We start from the raw sequence: 17,326 nt of genomic DNA, 5'->3' as shown, positions 1-17,326 counted from the left end.
GACAAGTCCCCATAAACATCCTGAAGGGACGCCCCTACTTTTCTAAGTGGAGGAAATGTCTGTTGGCCATTGGGGACACCTGGTCTAGAAGCATCTCGGATGCACAGGGAAGAGAAGTAGTACTCTGGGGCTGCAAGCTAGAGTCTTGCTCTCTGCCCCCACCCTGCTTTGTGTTGTCTGGCTAGTTACACAGTAAGGTTGGACAGCATGAAGCATAGTGGGGGTGGGAGGGGAGAGTGGGACTCTAGCTCACAGCCCCTGGACACCACGTCTCTTACCCAAACTTCTGAGATGCCTGCTGACCAGGTGACTGGTCCAACAGCCGTCTTCCCCACTTTGGAAAATGGGGAACTCCTTTTAGGATGTTTAATGCCGCGTACACACGTCCAGACTTTCCGGCAGATTAGGTCCGACGGAATTAGTCCGTTGGACAATCCGGTCGTGTCTGGGCTAATCCGATCATGTTTCATTAAAAAAATCTGACAAACCTAGAAATAGAACATGTTTCAAATCTGTACGATGGACTCAATTCCTATCGGGAAAACCGTTTGTCTGTATGCTTGTTTCGACGGACCAAAAATGACGCAAGGGAAGCTACTGGCTATTGAACTTCCTTTTTTAGTCCCATCTTACATCATCACGTTCAAAACGAACGGACTTAGTCTGTTCGTGTGTGGCCTAGTGCGTTCGTTCGGAAAGTCCATCAGAATTCCACTAAAAGTCCCTTGGGAAGACCACAGACTTGGTCTGCCGGAAAGTCCGGTCGTGTTTACGCGGCAAAAGAGGTACCTATTTGAAGGTTTGGGAGATTTAAGGGTCGAAGGCTTGTGACTGAACCTGGCCCGTCTCAGGTCTGGCCCTGGAGGTTGAAGCCTTGAAGTAATTACGTCAGAGGTGACGGCAAATGCCAAGGGGGCCACGTGGATGCCGCAATCATGGTCGCAGGGACTGCATGGGGAGCGGTGGGGAGGAGGTGAATACCTGCAACTAATCGACACAAAAATTGGATACGATTTAAACTTGCAGCTTCCAGTGGATCTTGAGATGATCACTGGAATGCTGTCAACATATACAGGAAGGATTGGAGTAACAAGTAAGTGCTGCTGTTGGACTTACCAGACTGGCCGATATTTGTACTATACTGAATATTTTATTCACTTACATTTTTTATCAATTAGGCTTTTTATAAATCAATTAATGTATTGATATTTCAATTTAATATAGATATGGCTTCATCTACAGCACTTTGAACATCCGTTTTAGTGTCATACATCCTTGTTTGTCTGGCACTTCATATCTCACCTTTGGTCACCCAATATGGGGTTCTTTTCACCAGCAAAGGTAACAAGTGTTTAACTGTTATGCTTTTGTACATGTTTTTGCACCTTCAGTATTATCGATTTTCACACACCAGCTCCTCAGTGTCAAGTATCACATCAGATTACAGTCCCATATTTTAATACTTTTTTCATTCTCACACACACACACCACCTCATTTTATAGCATATTCACCATAATAATTTCACTAATTAGGTCACAACACACAGCACACTTATTTTTCACCTCATCACACTAATGGCAATACAATTTATTTTATGAATAAAGCAGCAATAAATAAATGAACAAACTATAAAATAAATTAATAATACCAATCTATATAATTTTGGTACTTGACTATCTACTAGTCTGGTGTCACAAAGCAGTACTGAACTGTCACAAACTGAACCGTCACAGAATATCTGCTGTTTACTCATTGAGATTTTTGAATAGCAAATTGCAGGTGCCTCGTCTTCCCTTTTCCTCTCAAGGTCCAAAAGCGTGGCCCCTTGTAAGCCCTGTGGACTATGGACTGACCTGGAGGTTGCGGAGGGGACATGCGGAAATCTCTGGATCAATTAACGCAACCGTTTTTAGCAATTCTGGTTGTGCGATACATTCTTACCTTTCCATCATGTGAATGGTAACTATATCACCACACATATGGAGATGTATTTTTCCACAATATGAAATGTCCAGAAATGCTTTGTATACTGCAAAATGTCAATGTCTAAATAAGAAATCTTTCTTGATATATTTCCCTAGAATAATAAATCCCCCTGAAGAAGACCACAAATGAAAGGGTCGAAATGCATTGCAGTATTCATGTGGATAGCAGTGTTGTAATGTAATTTGCAAACCAAGGTCTCCTTGATGTATTGTTTGCCATGAGTGATGGTTGACGTTGTTGTTTGTGTCGCTAACAAGAGCCTATATTTTAAACTCGTTGTACATTTGAATTTATTTTTTGACTTAATAAAAGATCTTTAACTAATTATCTCTTTATTAATATACTGCTGCTAAAAAAAAAAAAACCTGGGGGAACTCTTCCATTTTGGGTGTGCAACATTGTTGATTTCCATATATGTGTCCTTCCATTTAGAAAGGAACTCTTCTTGGCTTTAGAGGCAGAAGGAGTCTTTCCAGATTCCTTTTAGGCTTTCTCTGCTGGGGAAATGAAAACTCTTCCCGCCAGTGAGGTCCTTCATGGAGAAGTCTAAGGCCTCAGTCACATGTGGCGTATGAATCTGTACCCTATGTGAGAACTCTTTCCAACAGTGAGGTCCTTCATGGAGAAGTCTAAAGCCTCAGTCACACGAGGCGTACCCTGTGTGGGGGCTGCGTTTACCACAAAAAGGACATCCATGCGGGTGCTGTTGCGCAGACGCATCCTGGATGCATTCGGGGCCATGCACCTGTATCCACACGGATGTCACTTTGGGAACAAATGCTGCACCCCAGTTGACAGCAATTCCTAAACAGGATGCTGATACTGGGTGCGCCCGCCGCGATTGTCTCACAGAGAGGATGAACGGGGAAATCACTCCCTAGGACACACTTAACCCCTACAGCGCCACCTAGAGGTTAACCCCTTCACTGCCAGTCACATTTACACAGTAATCAATGCATTTTTAATCACACTGATCACTGTATAAATGTGAATGGTCCCAAAATAGTGCCAAAAGTGTCCGCCATAATGTCACAGTTGTAAACTGAGGGACATTTTTTTTTTTAATATATATATATTTTTGGGGGATATATATTATAGCAAAAAGTAAAAAATAATGATTTTTTTTCCCCAAAATTGTTGCTATTTTTTTGTTTATAGTGCAAAAAATAACAACCGCAGGGGTGATCAAATACCACCAAAAAAGGCTCTATTTGTGGGAAAAAAGGAAGTCAATTTTGTTTGGGAGCCATACAGCACGACCGCACAATTGTCAGTTAAAGCGACACAGTGTCAAATCGCAAAAAAAAAAACACTCTGGTCTTTTGCCAGCCAAATGGTCCAGGGCTTAAGTGGTTAAAAATTCCCATTACTGATATTTTATTCTCCGGGGCCTCTGCTAACAAAAAAATATGTAATGTTTGGGCATCTAGGTAATTTCCCAGCAAAAAAACTCTTATTTTTACATATACGAGAGAAGGGTCAGAATTGTTCTAGTAAGCAAGTGGTAACAGGTGCTTTAGTACTATGCACTGGTATGAAGCCAGTGTAAAAACAAACCAGTATTCACCATAATACCAATGTACTAGGAAGGTCTCCATTTTCTGTGACTGAATGAAGCCACATTTCTCCTCACACCTCGCCCAGCAGGCCCTATGTATAATACTGGCCATGTCTCCCACTAATGTGCTGCTAATACAGCTTAGTAGACACATACTGGAGAGGTTGGGGCCCGTGCTGTACATAGCTATGGAGGGAACAACACATTCCTTCCACATTATTTCAGTCACACAGAAGAGGACTCGCTCAGGCCGTTCCCTCAGCGTCACACAACAGCCGTGTGCGCCATGAGAACGATTCCCGCACCCCGATTGGATAATCCATTCATCCTCACGAGGTGACGTCAAGTGGCACCCTATAAAAAGCCGAGCGGCGGCGCCCAGTGTTTAATCCTGAGGTGTTGAGAGATAAAATGTGTCGTCTTCATCTACAGTTATTCACCGGAGTTACAGTCGCCGATCCCACCATCAGACACCTCGAACCTTTACCGATAGCCCATTTTAGCAGTATTCCTGAGAGACGCTTTAGTAAAAAGTGCTCATCTATCGGCTGATTCCTACTACACCGCGGCCATACACAAGGAAACCACCGGCTTCGCCGGACACCGGGTACCAGAGCGGAGAGAAGCGGCTACTGTGGGGTGGTAGACATGCCTAAGCCTAAGAAAAGGAGCGCCAGAGCCGCGGGTGAGTTGAGGATATCGGGTGTAGATCAGGCCTGTATGTGGCGCATGGAATGCCGGGAATGGTAGTTCTCCCGCTCTCGCTCAGGATTCGATCACGTGGGAGGCGGGTTGGGCCCAAACTACAATTCCCACAAGCAGCGGCCTGATTAAGCCGGTATTTGTCTGCTTTCCAGGCTGTGAGGTGGCGGTGTGCGGGAATACACGCGCTGGTTTCTGCATTGGATATCGGCCCTCTTTACTGAACAATTCATGCAAATATACCTTCTAATTAAATGACAGTTGTGATATCTTTTCCATGTCAAAAACAGCTTTTTTTTTTTTTTTGTTTTTGCCACAAATTGGAATCCCCCCACTTTATATCCCTTTTGCGTTTTGGCTCTGCAGAATAAAATGTTTGCAATTTGTAGTGTCCCATGATATTTGTGCAGCTAAGTGCAATTTTTGGGTCAAAAAAACCCCACTAAAATGCAATGTTTTGGTAGAAATATATAAAAGATGATGTGCCAAGTAAATGGATACCGAATGTGTCCAGATTTAAAATTTTTGCATGGCCATAAAATGGTGATCGCTACCGTACTTGCACCGTTACAGGTCAGAGTTTGGCTCCATTCCAGGCTCGCTGGCTAAATCGGACGATCCCGCCTGCGATTCCAGAATTGTGGCAATACTTGGGATGTGATTATTAATGGCACCCCAATTTTGCCGCGTTTGTCTCCTGATGAATCGCGAAGCTGTCGCCCAAAATAAGCGGTTTAGGAGTTATTTGCCCGAAGTCAGGCACCGCTGTCTATGGCGCATACGCACTGAGCGCGGCATTGTCAATGAAGAAGTTGCCGCGCGTTGGCTCCCGTGCGCATGCGTGGGAGTGACGTCATTGCGGCTTCGCGGAATGACAGCGGCGGAGCTGCAAGACCCCACCGAGAAGATGGATGTGTCGGACTACAGGGGACAGCGGTGACATCGCTGGCTCCTGTGTCAGGTAAGTGACACATAATGTACTACTATGCGATGCATAGTAGTCCATTATGCTTTGCCTTTGCAGGGAATGAAAGAGGAAGTAAACTCATCAGAGTTTACTTCCTCTTTAAAGTGGCTGTAAACCCTTACAAACCACTTTGACCTACAGGCAAGCCTAGATTAAGGCTTACCTGTAGGTCTAAGAAATATCTCCTAAACCTACACGGTTATCATATTTACTAAAGACAGGAGGCGCGCTGTCGCTGTTGGCAGCATGCCGCTGCTAATGCGATATGCCGTTAGTGGCAGCTCCCGCGCACATGCGTGGGAGTGACGTCATCGCTGCTCCGGCGCTGTGAGTGGCCGGAGCAGCGATATCTGGAAGATGGACGCTCTGTACTACAGGGGACAGCGGTGACATCGCTGGCTCCTGTGTCAGGTAAGTGACACATAATGGGCTACTATGTGATGCATAGTAGCCCATTATGCTTTACCTTTGCAGGGAGACAAACATGAAGTAAACCCATTGGTTTGCTTCCTTTTTAAGTAGTGGCATCCAAAACGTGTCGTGTTTTGCTGTGATTCTGCACTGCCTAGGTGTAAATGGAGCCTAAGGCTGCTTTCACAGGTGGACGTTGAAACGTCACTAGTTTTAGCATGCTATTCGGGCGCTTTTAACCCCCGCCAGCAGCCTAATAAAGGTTTAAATGCACCCGTGTAGGGCTTTGCAGACGCTTTGGCTGCGGTACCCATTCATTTCAATGGGCAGGTCCACTGCCCAAAAGATGCTGCTTGCAGGACTTTTTCTAACGTCCTGCAAGTGCACCGCCCCAGTGTGAAAGCCTGAGTGCAGGGGAAGCATTTTTCAGGCGCTGTCCACTTAAAGACCAGGCCTTTTTTTCATATTCCGTGTTTACAAGTTAAAAACAAGTTTCTTTTTGCTAGAAAATTACTTAGAACCCCCAAACATTATAATTTTTTTTCTAACACCCTAGAGAATAAAATGGCGGCCGTTGCAATACTTTCTGTTCCACCGTATTTGCGCAACGGTCTAACAAGCGTACTTTTTGAAAAAAATACACACTTTTTGAATTAAAAAAGACAACGGTAAAGTTAGCCCGATTTTTTTTTTTTTTTTTTTTTTTTATTTAGATTGTGAAAGATAATGTTACGCCGATTAAATTGATGCCCAACATGTCACGCTTCAAAATTGTGCCTGCTCATGGCATGGCAACAAACTTTTATCCTTAAATCTCCATAGGCGACATTTAAAAAATTAATGTGCATGTTTTGCGTTCGAGGTCTAGGGCTAGAATTATTGCTCTCGGTCTACCAATCTTGGTGATGCCGCATGTGTGGTTTGAACACCCTTTTCATATGCAGGTGCTACTCGCGTATGTGTTTTCGCTTCTGCAAGCGAGCTCCGTTGGACTTTTATTCCTATTACAAGGAATGTAAACCTCCCTTGTAACATGACAGTACCTCTTAAATATGAGATCTGGGGTCAAAAAGACCTCAGATCTCATATTTGCACTTAAATGCAAAAAAAATTGTCATTTTGAAAAAATTACGTATAAAAAGTGCCTTTAAGAAGTATGGGCAGAAGTGACGTTTTGATGTCTCTTCCGTCCTGCTATAGTATGGAGACAGGTGGGGGCCATCTTCCCCTCACTCGTCTCTGTACCTAGCAAGGAGACAAACTCAATCGCCTCCGCCACTGCAGACTCCTCTGGTAAGCGGCAGATGGCACAGGGGGGGGGCCCCCTCTCCTGCCACCATTGAAAGTGATCTTGTAGCGAATCTGCCACAGAGACCACTTTTATCTTGTAGCCAGCTGAACACGGGGATACTGGGGTTATGGCAGCTAGCTGCTGCCGTAACGATATTCATCCCAAAAGTAGGGACGTACATCAGCGTGCAGTGGTCAGCAAATGGTTAAATGTCCAAAAGCGCCTGTAAAAGGGTTATTAAAGTGATTGTAAAGCTTTGGTTTGTTTTTATTTTTTATACTTGTTTTTTTGCACATTTGCCCAGCTCCTCCTCCTTTTCTGGGGTCCCCCCACAGTGCTCTTGGTACCTCCTCTTCGAGTGCCCCTACGGACAGCTGCTTTCCATGGGGCACTCGTGCGGGCATGCTCCCTAGTCCTGCTTCGCCCATTGACATTGGCCCAATGGAGGTTCTGGGACCTCCATGAGGACAGTTGAGTTTGGGACACATATTGGGGGAGGGCACACTACAGGTAGAAGTGATCGGGCAGGGTTACAGCTGCCTGAATCTTTTTACTAGAAAGCCAGGAGTAAGGCTTCACGTACACTGCTGTTAGTAAATGGACGTTTAGGAGTAGTTGGGTGTACATGTACACCGGGTCGTTTTCTAGGCAGTTGAGTTTAGAAGCATTTTTAGGAAAGCAAAAAAAGCCTGCAGGGTGGATGTTCAGAGGCATTTGAAACTCCAAATGCCTCTAACAGCTTGTAAATACAGTAACTCATTTAGCTGTGTCTTTTCATTTTTGACTATCTGAAAAAAAATTCTATCTAAATGCAAATGTAGCAAAATGGACGTTTTTAAATGTCGTTTACAGTCTGTCAAGTTAAATTGTCCAGGGGAGGTTGTAAGGCCCCATTCACAGCTCAGTGTTTAGAAGCCTGAGCCTCTAACACTGGAGGAAACAATTTGCTAATGGAGATGGTTCACATCACTCCATGTCGCCTGAAGCTCAAAAGTTTGTTTTGGAGCATTTTTGTAGCTCGATTCGGGCAGATTTAGGTGTTTCTGCTTTTTACATTGGTGACGTTTTGACCTGTGTTAAGTCGCTTAAAAAAAAGTGGCAAAACGCACAAATTTCCAACTGAAAACTATAAAACCGGGTGTGAATGCAGCCTTAAATGTCCCGTTTACATTAAGCCTAAAAACAGAAAAATGTTTACTTGCTAGCAGTACCATGAGCCGGACACTAAAAAATATTATATTATACAGGATTTGTAGAGCGCCAACAGTTTGCACAGGGCTTTACAACACGTGGGCAGACAGTGGATACAATACGGGAGGAGGAATCAGAGGCCCCGCCTCATTGGAGCTTAGAATCTAAGAGGGAGGCTCAAGTGATACAAAAAGTAATAGCTGTGTGGTACAGCGTTCTTGTTCAAAAACTACTAGAAAATTACTTGGAACCCCCAAACATAATATATAAAGAATAGAGAATAAAATCGTGGTTGTTGCAATATTTTATGTCACACTATTTGAGCAGCGGCCTTTCAAATGCATTTTTTGGGGAAAAAAATACTTTAATGAATAAAACAAAAAACTAACCAGTAAAGTTATATAATGTGAAAGATTTTACATCACGGGAATTGTGAGCTCCTTTATTCTAAGAAAAAAAAATTGCGATTCTCATTTTGGCCAGAATCGTGCAGCTCTAATGCACACACTATTTTATGGCCCTGTAATCAATTTTTTTTTTCTGCCTCCTTGTAACCTTTCCTGATCTCCTGAATCCCCCTTTCTCCCCTCACTACTGTTTGGAATAAGCAGTATACACTTTACATACGTAAAGCCAACCATGGACCGTTCACTTCTCTGCCGGTTCAGCAGGGGACCAGCTGAGATTCAAACTGTGTATGGGTCGATCAACTTTGGTACAACTAGCCTGTTTTGGTTTTCATGCGATTGCTTGTCTCTGTTTTAGTTCCTCCATTAACCTAACTAAATTCTGACAAGTTCTTCTGACACAGAGGAAAAAGGTGGCGGGAACGATCTCCAGACAGCCTGTGATTGACAGCCCCACAGGAGAACACAACTCTGTGGGAATGTTTCCCCATCAACACAGATTGTGTTGAGGGGGGAGAGAATCAAGCAAATTTCTTTCCTCCAACCTGTGGCTGCAGGAAGGATCACGCTATGGCCAGTTCTAGTTATGCACTCTCTAAATCCCATACTCCATAGCACATAGTATATAACCATTACTAGGATATTGCTTGGAACAAATTGGTGAATTGCTCTGGTTTGTGTTCACAAATTTTTTAAATTTATATTCAGTGAAGACAGCTATACACATGGTTCAAGATCTGTGAAATATCATTGCTCTGGTAAAGAACTAAAACTGAAATATTTACCTCTCAAAGGATATTTAATTCTGATCAAATTTTTTTGCACATAGATCACACTGCCTGGTCATACAGATTCTGGTTTCAAGCAGCAATTCCACCTTATCAGAGTTGTACAGTAACTAGGAGCTGGATGTTTCTTTTGGCTGTGACAAGTGTCTAGTGACAAGTTGGCTGAAAATATTTTCAAGCTGTGGGGTCAAATTGCTGACCTTTATTGCATGCGTTTAGTGTCATTTGACCACTTTGCTGAAAATGGTAAATGCTAGTCTAAAAGCCAGTTATTGTATTTGAATTTCAGCTTGAGCGTGGTATTTTGTGATAAACACGTGCGAATTGTGAAAACTGTCAATTCACAATTTTATCTCATGGCATAAGCACTTTATATTTTAGGAATGTAAAAATGACAAAAGGAATGCCGTGTTGAGACTGTGCATGAATTATCATTTATAAAATGTAAAGCTGTTCATCGGGAGATTGTTCTTGTTGGAGCTGCGTGATGTGACCTGCAATTAGGGGTGCAACGGATCAAAAAACAATCGAATCGTTACTTGGATCAGAGTCACGGATTAGATCATTTTTCGCATCAGCAAAAAATACAAATCTTTCACCCACCAGAGTTTTAGATTTGAGTTATTTTCAACACAAAATGGAGCTTATATGCCAAGTACAGTATTTGTAAATCCGACGGACTGTGTAGATTCTAAATTTTAAAAGCGGCAGCAAACCTGCTGACCTTACACGGTTGCTAATGTGACAGAACGCCTCTGATTTTCACATTTAACTAAAAAATAATGTGAAAATCGGGTGTTCTGTCACATTAGCAACCATGTAAGGTCAGCAGGTTTGCTGCTTTTAAAATGTAACATCTCTCTATCATTGCTGTGCAGGAGCGTGGGATGTAGCAAGATCGTGGCGGTGAAACATCACTTCCTGATGAGACATTGGCCTCCGGGTGTACCAAGATGGACAACACTCCAGAGCTAGGCCGAAGCCGCGGCCTTTCCAAAGCCACGCGATCAGCGGATCGCGTGGTGTGCCGATCCGAACAGGCTGACCCGTTTGGATCACAGATCGGTGACGATCCGTTGCACCCCTACCTGCAATGTAATGGTGCTGGCTCAGGAATGACAATTTTTAACTCTGTGCCAGATATCGTTCTATGAATGAAGGAACTTTAGGAATATTTTGCAGGGTTTTTCATGCATCTTCATTCAGAGTATTCTCTTGGGCAGTGTCCAACTAGCCATGAATGAGCAATTCCTCCATCTATACAAACAAGGCAGATTGGCATAATCAGGAGCTCTCCTGTCAGGTTATTTCATTCTGACAACAGTACAAATGCCTCCAATGTGAGTATTTGGAAAGTAGACACCCTAAGGGTCCTTTCACACTGGTTTTCCGATCAGGTCCACCTGTCAGTAGTTCAGGTCGACCTGATCAGACCCTCCAGTCTCCCTTATGGTTCAGTGGATGTCAGCACACACATGTCCACTGCTATCCGATCCTGCCTGCAAAATTCAGATGGATGGGGGTCCTATTTTCCATCAGTCTGGCGGAATGGATGAAAATGCACAGGTCTGTTTCCGCCCAATTTCCCCAGAGAGAAGAGCGGGACTGTCCACTCTTCATAGTGGAGTGTAGCACTAAACAAAGTACAAGAGAATAAAGAAAAGTCCAAAAACTTGTATGGTAACCCCGTGCGCAACCACCTAAGGCTATACCAATGTTCCTTATTATGAGAACATTAATCTAAAACACCAAAATTGTGTTAATAAAACAATTTGCCAGAAAAAAATGTGCATTAGATATGTCTATAGGACATTTGCCACATTAGGTTATATTACTTTGTGTTCATAAACCAAAATAATCAACCCAAACAAAAGTTTGTTGATGTAAAAATAAAGTCTTTGTTAAGAATAATCAAATCCCACGTGTGTGATCAAAGACTTTATTTACATCAACAAACTGTTTTGTTTGGGTTATTGATTAAGGTTTATGAACACAAAGTAATATAACATTATGTGGCAAATGTCCTATAGACATATCTAATGCACATTTTTTATTTGTGGCAAATTGTTTTATTAACACAATTTTGGTGTTTAGATTAATGTTCTCATCATAAGGAACATTAGTATAGCCTTAGGTGGTTGCACACCATATAAGTTTTTTCTATTTTTTGCACTTTTCTCTATTCTCTTGTACTTTGTTTAGCGCTACACTTTTGTATAGATTGTACGCTTTTTATCAAAAAATATCCATTTGGGTGTGTTGGCAGCTGTTTTTATGTTTGGATAGCGCAGTGTTTTCTTTATTTTTCTGTATACACTCTTCATAGTGGAGTGGACAGGACCTGTCATGCGCATGCTCAGCGGGGATCAACAGAGCACTCCCCTGCTGAGCAAGTGGCATTCACACGCGTGTGTGTGACAGGAGCTTTTGGTATTAAAGCGGTAGTAAAGTCTGGTGTGGTTTTTTATTTTGGGCGGGGGGGGGGGTCCTCCATGCATATACCATAATAGAGCTGCCTAAAATAAGCATCACGATTATTTATTTTTTCTTGGAATAAAGATCACAATTCTCTCACGATTCTCGCAGTGTAGCATCTTTCACATTATACAAAATTGGGCTAATGTTACTTTTTTAAGTGTATTTTTTAAATAAAAGTGTTTGAAAAACTGCTGCGTTAATATGGCGTGACATAAAATGTTGCAACAACCACCATTTTATTCCGTAGGCTCTCTGCTAAGAAAAAAATCATGTTTGGGTGCTCCAAGTAATTTTTCTAGCAGAAAATAATTTTTACTTGTAAGCAACAAATGTCAGAAAAGGTTTGGTTTTTAAATGGTTAACCTTTCCTCATTTACACGCAGGAGTTCTTTCCTTTGATAAAATAATGAAAAGATACTTGGCAGGCTGCCCGGATTTGTTTTCCAAGCTGAGAACTCTCTGCACTTGTTAGATCGTGACATACTGTTTTGAAGATCGGGAAGGGAAAAAAATCACGATTTTGATTCTTGAATCGTGCAGCTCTATACCATAACATACTAGAATTCACAGCACGATGAGCACATTTTGGCCTGCTTACCTGTCAGAGGCCCTCCAGCACTGCGCTGTGATTGATCCGACATATCCCACCCAGGTGCTTCCATCTTTGGCCAATTGAATGGCCAGACCATGATGTTGAAAACATTTCAATAGTCATATACATGACTCTCTTAACAGCTTATTTTTAGATGGTGTAACAATGTTTAGGTGTACATATCCTAGGAGAGGGAGAGGAAAAGGGGGGGATTGGGGGAGAAGGAAGAGTGAGGTTTAGTCCTGGTCTATAGAGGAACAACTTTCTCAATCTCTCCATAACTTAATGTGTTAAAGTGGAATTGCATGGATGAGGCCACAGATCTAATGTTAATAAACCTTGTTTAGCATATGGCTCCAAATCTTCCCATTTCCTTTGACTGACTGTCCCTCAGTAGCAGGTAATGTAACAAAAAAAATGGGAGGGAGGCAGAGGACAAAGGCGTAACAAGGAGGGGGGGGGGGGGTGGGGTGGTAAGGGAGTCGACTGACCATGGCAAGCTAAAGAGGGTAGAACACTAAAGTGTCACACCATTAGCGTGTGATCCCGATTCTGCCTTGAAAATCAGGGGTAATATTGCCCCAGTTGAGAATTGGTTTGCAGGATTCATAAGGTCTTGGTATAGTTTGGATATTTTGAAGATTGTCCAGGCTTCCCATATAGCAGTGAATTTGGAGATAAAGTGAAAGATAAAACCTTGCATAGGAAAACAGTTTAAGAGGCATAGATGGCCTGAAAATCCTAGAAGACCCTTCAAGCGTTAATAATCGCTGCCCCCTTATCATGCAGCCAGTATGGTCAAGCTTTCTTGTACATTCTGGCCAGTTGGTGACCCCTTGTGATGTTTTTTATTTGGTGCAGTGTGTAATTTGTTTTCCTCTGAAGTTGTGCCATATTGAGTACTGTCTTCTGTGACATGGCGCTTTGGGCTTCTGCCCTTTGTTTCTCCCTGCTGTAATCTTGCGCTTTTTTTTTTTTTTTTTTTTTGTGATTACTATGGCAACTTAAGGCTGCAAACTACAGCCTTTTTACATGCTCTGATGTCAGTCATCTTGTGTTACAAAGCCATTTTCTTTGGCTCTGTACTGTTATCTGCTGTGTCCAATAGAAACAGTGGTCAGTGTAGTTCTCGTGTACAAGCAAGTAAAGCTCATTTATAAGGCCTGTTTCACGCAGGAGTACAAAATGCTGCATCCTTTTTTTCTGAAATGAGATTTATTGTTTATGGGACATTGCACACAGCTGAGTAAAGATCAATAATAGTGTTGAGTACAGAGCAGTAAAATAAAAATCGAAAATGTTAAATTTCAGTGCAGTAATTTACTCGTTTTAATGTATGAGTATATAACAATACTAACAGTGAAGAGTGGTACTTGGCTGTACGCTTGCAAACCTTTACTCAACATTACTTAGGTCTTTATACAGCTTTTGGGCCCCTTGCACGTGGCCATTACAAGTTCTTGTGTAAACATCGGTAAGTTTTGACTCCCAGGTACAAGGGGCCTAAATATGCTTCCTGAAGTGTGCTGGTTTTCTGTTTTATCTAAAACGGAGCAGCCATTATATAGTTTATAACAAAATTTTATTTTGTTTAGTTATTTGGACCCCCAGGTTATTTGGCAGCTAAAACTCCTATATTTCCGCTATGCATTTAGTGCCTTTCCTTTGTCTGACATGTTGGCCTCTGCTTTGGTGTTCTCACTCTAAGATCCATAATGGGTCCCATCATTGGCATTGCCTTTACCCTGATACAAATGGGCTCTGCTTAAAACATGTACGTCATCTTTTATTATTTTGAATTGTAATCCAGGGCTCGAAAAATTGCCAGGTTGCCAATGTGACTAGAAACCAGATGTAAGCATAGCAACACTCTCTGGGAATCTCCCATCAAGTTCCCCCTCTTTTGACCCGGCCCGCCCCTATATTACAAACACTGATTGGATGGGCCATGGGTTTATAGCCTGCAATTGCCCTTGGCTGCTGTCAATCGGGCAAAAGGTGTCAGGTGGATGGGCATCCTTGCTTTTGGCTTGGCAGGCAGTAACTGGGCAGTGGTGGCGGCACCTTGGAACCCTGTCGGGATTGACGGGTTGGATAAAAATCTTATATTTTCTTCGAATAAAAGGCTTTTCACGTAAAAATCTATCGAAAGATAGAATGATGGTTTTCTATTTGAGATACATTCATTTAGTTTATTCAGCATGAAGTGAAGCTTGGTTATGTAGCATGAGGCTGTATGTTCTGCAATAGTTACATTTTTGGTAAACCCCTTCAATGAATCCAAGCTCTGCAAGCTGAGAACACGCATTGATGCATTCACACAATTTCTCAGTAACCATGAGATAAAACATAGTTCAGGCATCTTTATTTATCCCATTGTTTTGCAAATCTGTGCACTACAAACTGTATAATCAGTTCTGCTATCGCCATTTTAATTTGACAGCTTATTCTAAATGGGGAAACCTTCATTTTGTTTAAAAATATTAAGGATTCGAAAAAAAAGTGAGATGGGGAGGAGGAGCTGACAGGACAGACGTGCGGTGAGAGCTGCTCCTCCCGGCCCAGGCAATCAGCTGTGGTAATCCCCAGATGAGATGGGATATACCTGATCCTTAAGGCTCGTACCTCGGTGTCTCCAGTGATCCTATACTTCCAGCTTAATCTATCACTTACGCCCCCCTAGAGATACAATTTGTTGAAGTTGTACCTGCGGTGTCTGTGGCTCCCTGGTGGTCCGGTGATGAACGAGAGGCGAGGGCGGTGATTTGGGAAGGTTAGGGCGGTGCGTGCAAGCTCTCTCCGAGCTCAGCCGGAGCCTCTCGAGCCCTGCCTTCAAACTGTTTGAACCTTGCTGACAAGCTAACTACAGACTCGACCTCTGCTGAGCGCTGTGAGTAGCGCCGGAAAACTCTGATCCTGGCGGAGAAAGCCAAGAGGAACAGCGGACAAGTCAGCAGAGATCAGGAGTTCTGCTAAGACCTACCAAGAGCAATAGCCAGTTGGCTGGACAGGGGGGTATTGAACATGGGCTTTCCTAGGTTGCCCCATTGGTCACAGGGGACTGGTGCCCAACGGAGAAGGACATCTCTAAGGACACAGGTCTGGGTTTTTTTTTTTTTCACTTTATACTAGGGCTGAAACAACTAATTGATTATGAAATTAATCGATTACCATTTTCATAATCGATTAATCGGCCAGTAACAAAATGGGGTTAAAGTTAATGAGTCTGATGATGATTACTAGATTGACCCTTTAATAGTATATACACTATATCTCCTCTAATAATACATATAGTATATCTTTTCTAATAGTACCGGTATATATAGTATAGCTCCCCTCTAGTATATACAGTATCTCTCTTCTGTTTGTTATTCTCAGGGTGGATTAGATATTTTGCTCCCTAACCATATAGTTAGTTATTTATATTTACCACTGAATAGAGATTTAAGAATAAATTGCCTTTTAAAACTTTACATATTCTCTTAATTATACACCACACTTTTTTTATTTTTATTTTTGTAAGGTTATTAATCGAAACAATCGGCCAACTAATCGATTATGAAAATAATCGTTAGTCGTGGCCCTAATCTATACGCACTGACTGATATAGACCTAGATTAATTATAAAGGGAGAACGCTATACTTTAAGCAGGTGAACAGGAGGCTTGTTGAAACAAATCACTTTGAAAAATCCTGCAAACCCCCCCCCCCCCCTCCCCCAAAAGCCCAGTTCTGCTCAAATAACGGATATAGGGGTTTTTAAGCACTCAAATCTGCAGACTCAGAAAATTCTATAACAATTGAGCTGGATTTTGGGACACCTAAATTTATGGAACCCAGAATAAATGGTAGCCCAATGGGCAATATGCAACAGTATAACCGATATGGAAGGCGCAAAAGGAGGGTCTAATTGGGATATGCAATTGTGTATATAAAATTACCAACAAGAGGATAGATATAGACTGGAAACCTCTTATAAAGTGGAAATTCAGACATTGAAAACGTCGGAAGCGGATACGCAAAATAAGGTTGATGGTATAGATTCTAAGCTGGCGGACATAAATCAAAAGCTCTCGTTGCTGGAGGAAAAAAAAAAATCAAGAATCTGATGGCTACATAAACCACCTGATGAATATCGCTGACAATTTGGAAAATAGAAGCAGACCAAATATATTAGAGATTTGCCAGAAGCAAAAGGACCAGAAGGGTTGAAAAGCGTATTAAAGGAAATATTTAATATGGTATTAAAGCGACCCGGTATAACCGAAATAGATGCACATAGAGCACAGGGATTTAAAGATAGACCAATGAAACAGATGTGATCTGTAGGATACACTTTTTCCATGTAAAGCAAAGTATTATGGTAGCCGCATGGCAACAAAGAAATTGAGTTTGAAGGTACTCCATTGATTTTTTTTTTTTTTGATTTTTTTGAAAAATGCTTGGTCAAGGGAATTTTCAGACCATGTATGTGGTTTTCATTCAGAAATTATATTAAACAAACAATTCTTTCATTCAGCGAATGTACAAACGATTTTTTGTCTGAATATTCTCCTCTGAAAATTGATCCGTGTAGCCAGCATAAGGCTCGGTACACGCCTATGCAGTTTGCTTTTGATCTGTTTCTGCAGTGCTTTTTGCTGTGCGTTTTTGATTTCTGCACGTGATTTTACTGCAATTTGCATTTTTTTGGGCAGATTAAAAAACACAAATTGCTTCAAAAACGCATAACATGCTTTCATGCAGCTTCTCCATTGAAGTATATTGAACCAAAGAAGCACTGTTTGGCATAAAGTCCCTGACCCTTTACAAATACGCAGCGCATGAAAAAAAGCAGATATGAACGTGTCCCATAGGAAACCATGTAAATGAACTGTAGTGCAGTTCTGCAAAAAGAACCAATAAACACATAGGTGTGAACCAGGTCTAAGACCTTTAGTAACATAATTGGGTT

General features: G+C 42.0%; 1 protein-coding gene across 1 annotated transcript in view; it reads left to right on the top strand.

Moving 5' to 3' along the window:
• Positions 1 to 3,909: 3,909 nt before the first annotated feature.
• The window catches only part of IFRD1 (interferon related developmental regulator 1), a 40,127-nt gene continuing 26,710 nt past the window's right edge, over positions 3,910 to 17,326 (top strand). The window contains exon 1 of the mRNA XM_077474117.1: positions 3,910 to 4,230. Coding sequence (XP_077330243.1) covers positions 4,194 to 4,230 — 37 coding nt within the window. The 5' untranslated portion in view covers positions 3,910 to 4,193. The remainder of the gene's footprint in view (positions 4,231 to 17,326) is intronic.

Source organism: Lithobates pipiens, unplaced genomic scaffold (assembly GCF_037356315.1).
Source record: "Lithobates pipiens isolate NorthernLeopardFrog02 unplaced genomic scaffold, aLitPip1_a1.2 Scaffold_8, whole genome shotgun sequence".
Taxonomy (NCBI): Eukaryota; Metazoa; Chordata; class Amphibia; order Anura; family Ranidae; genus Lithobates; species Lithobates pipiens.
Note: the sequence above shows the minus strand (reverse complement) of the source record. Positions and strands in the feature narration are given on the sequence as shown.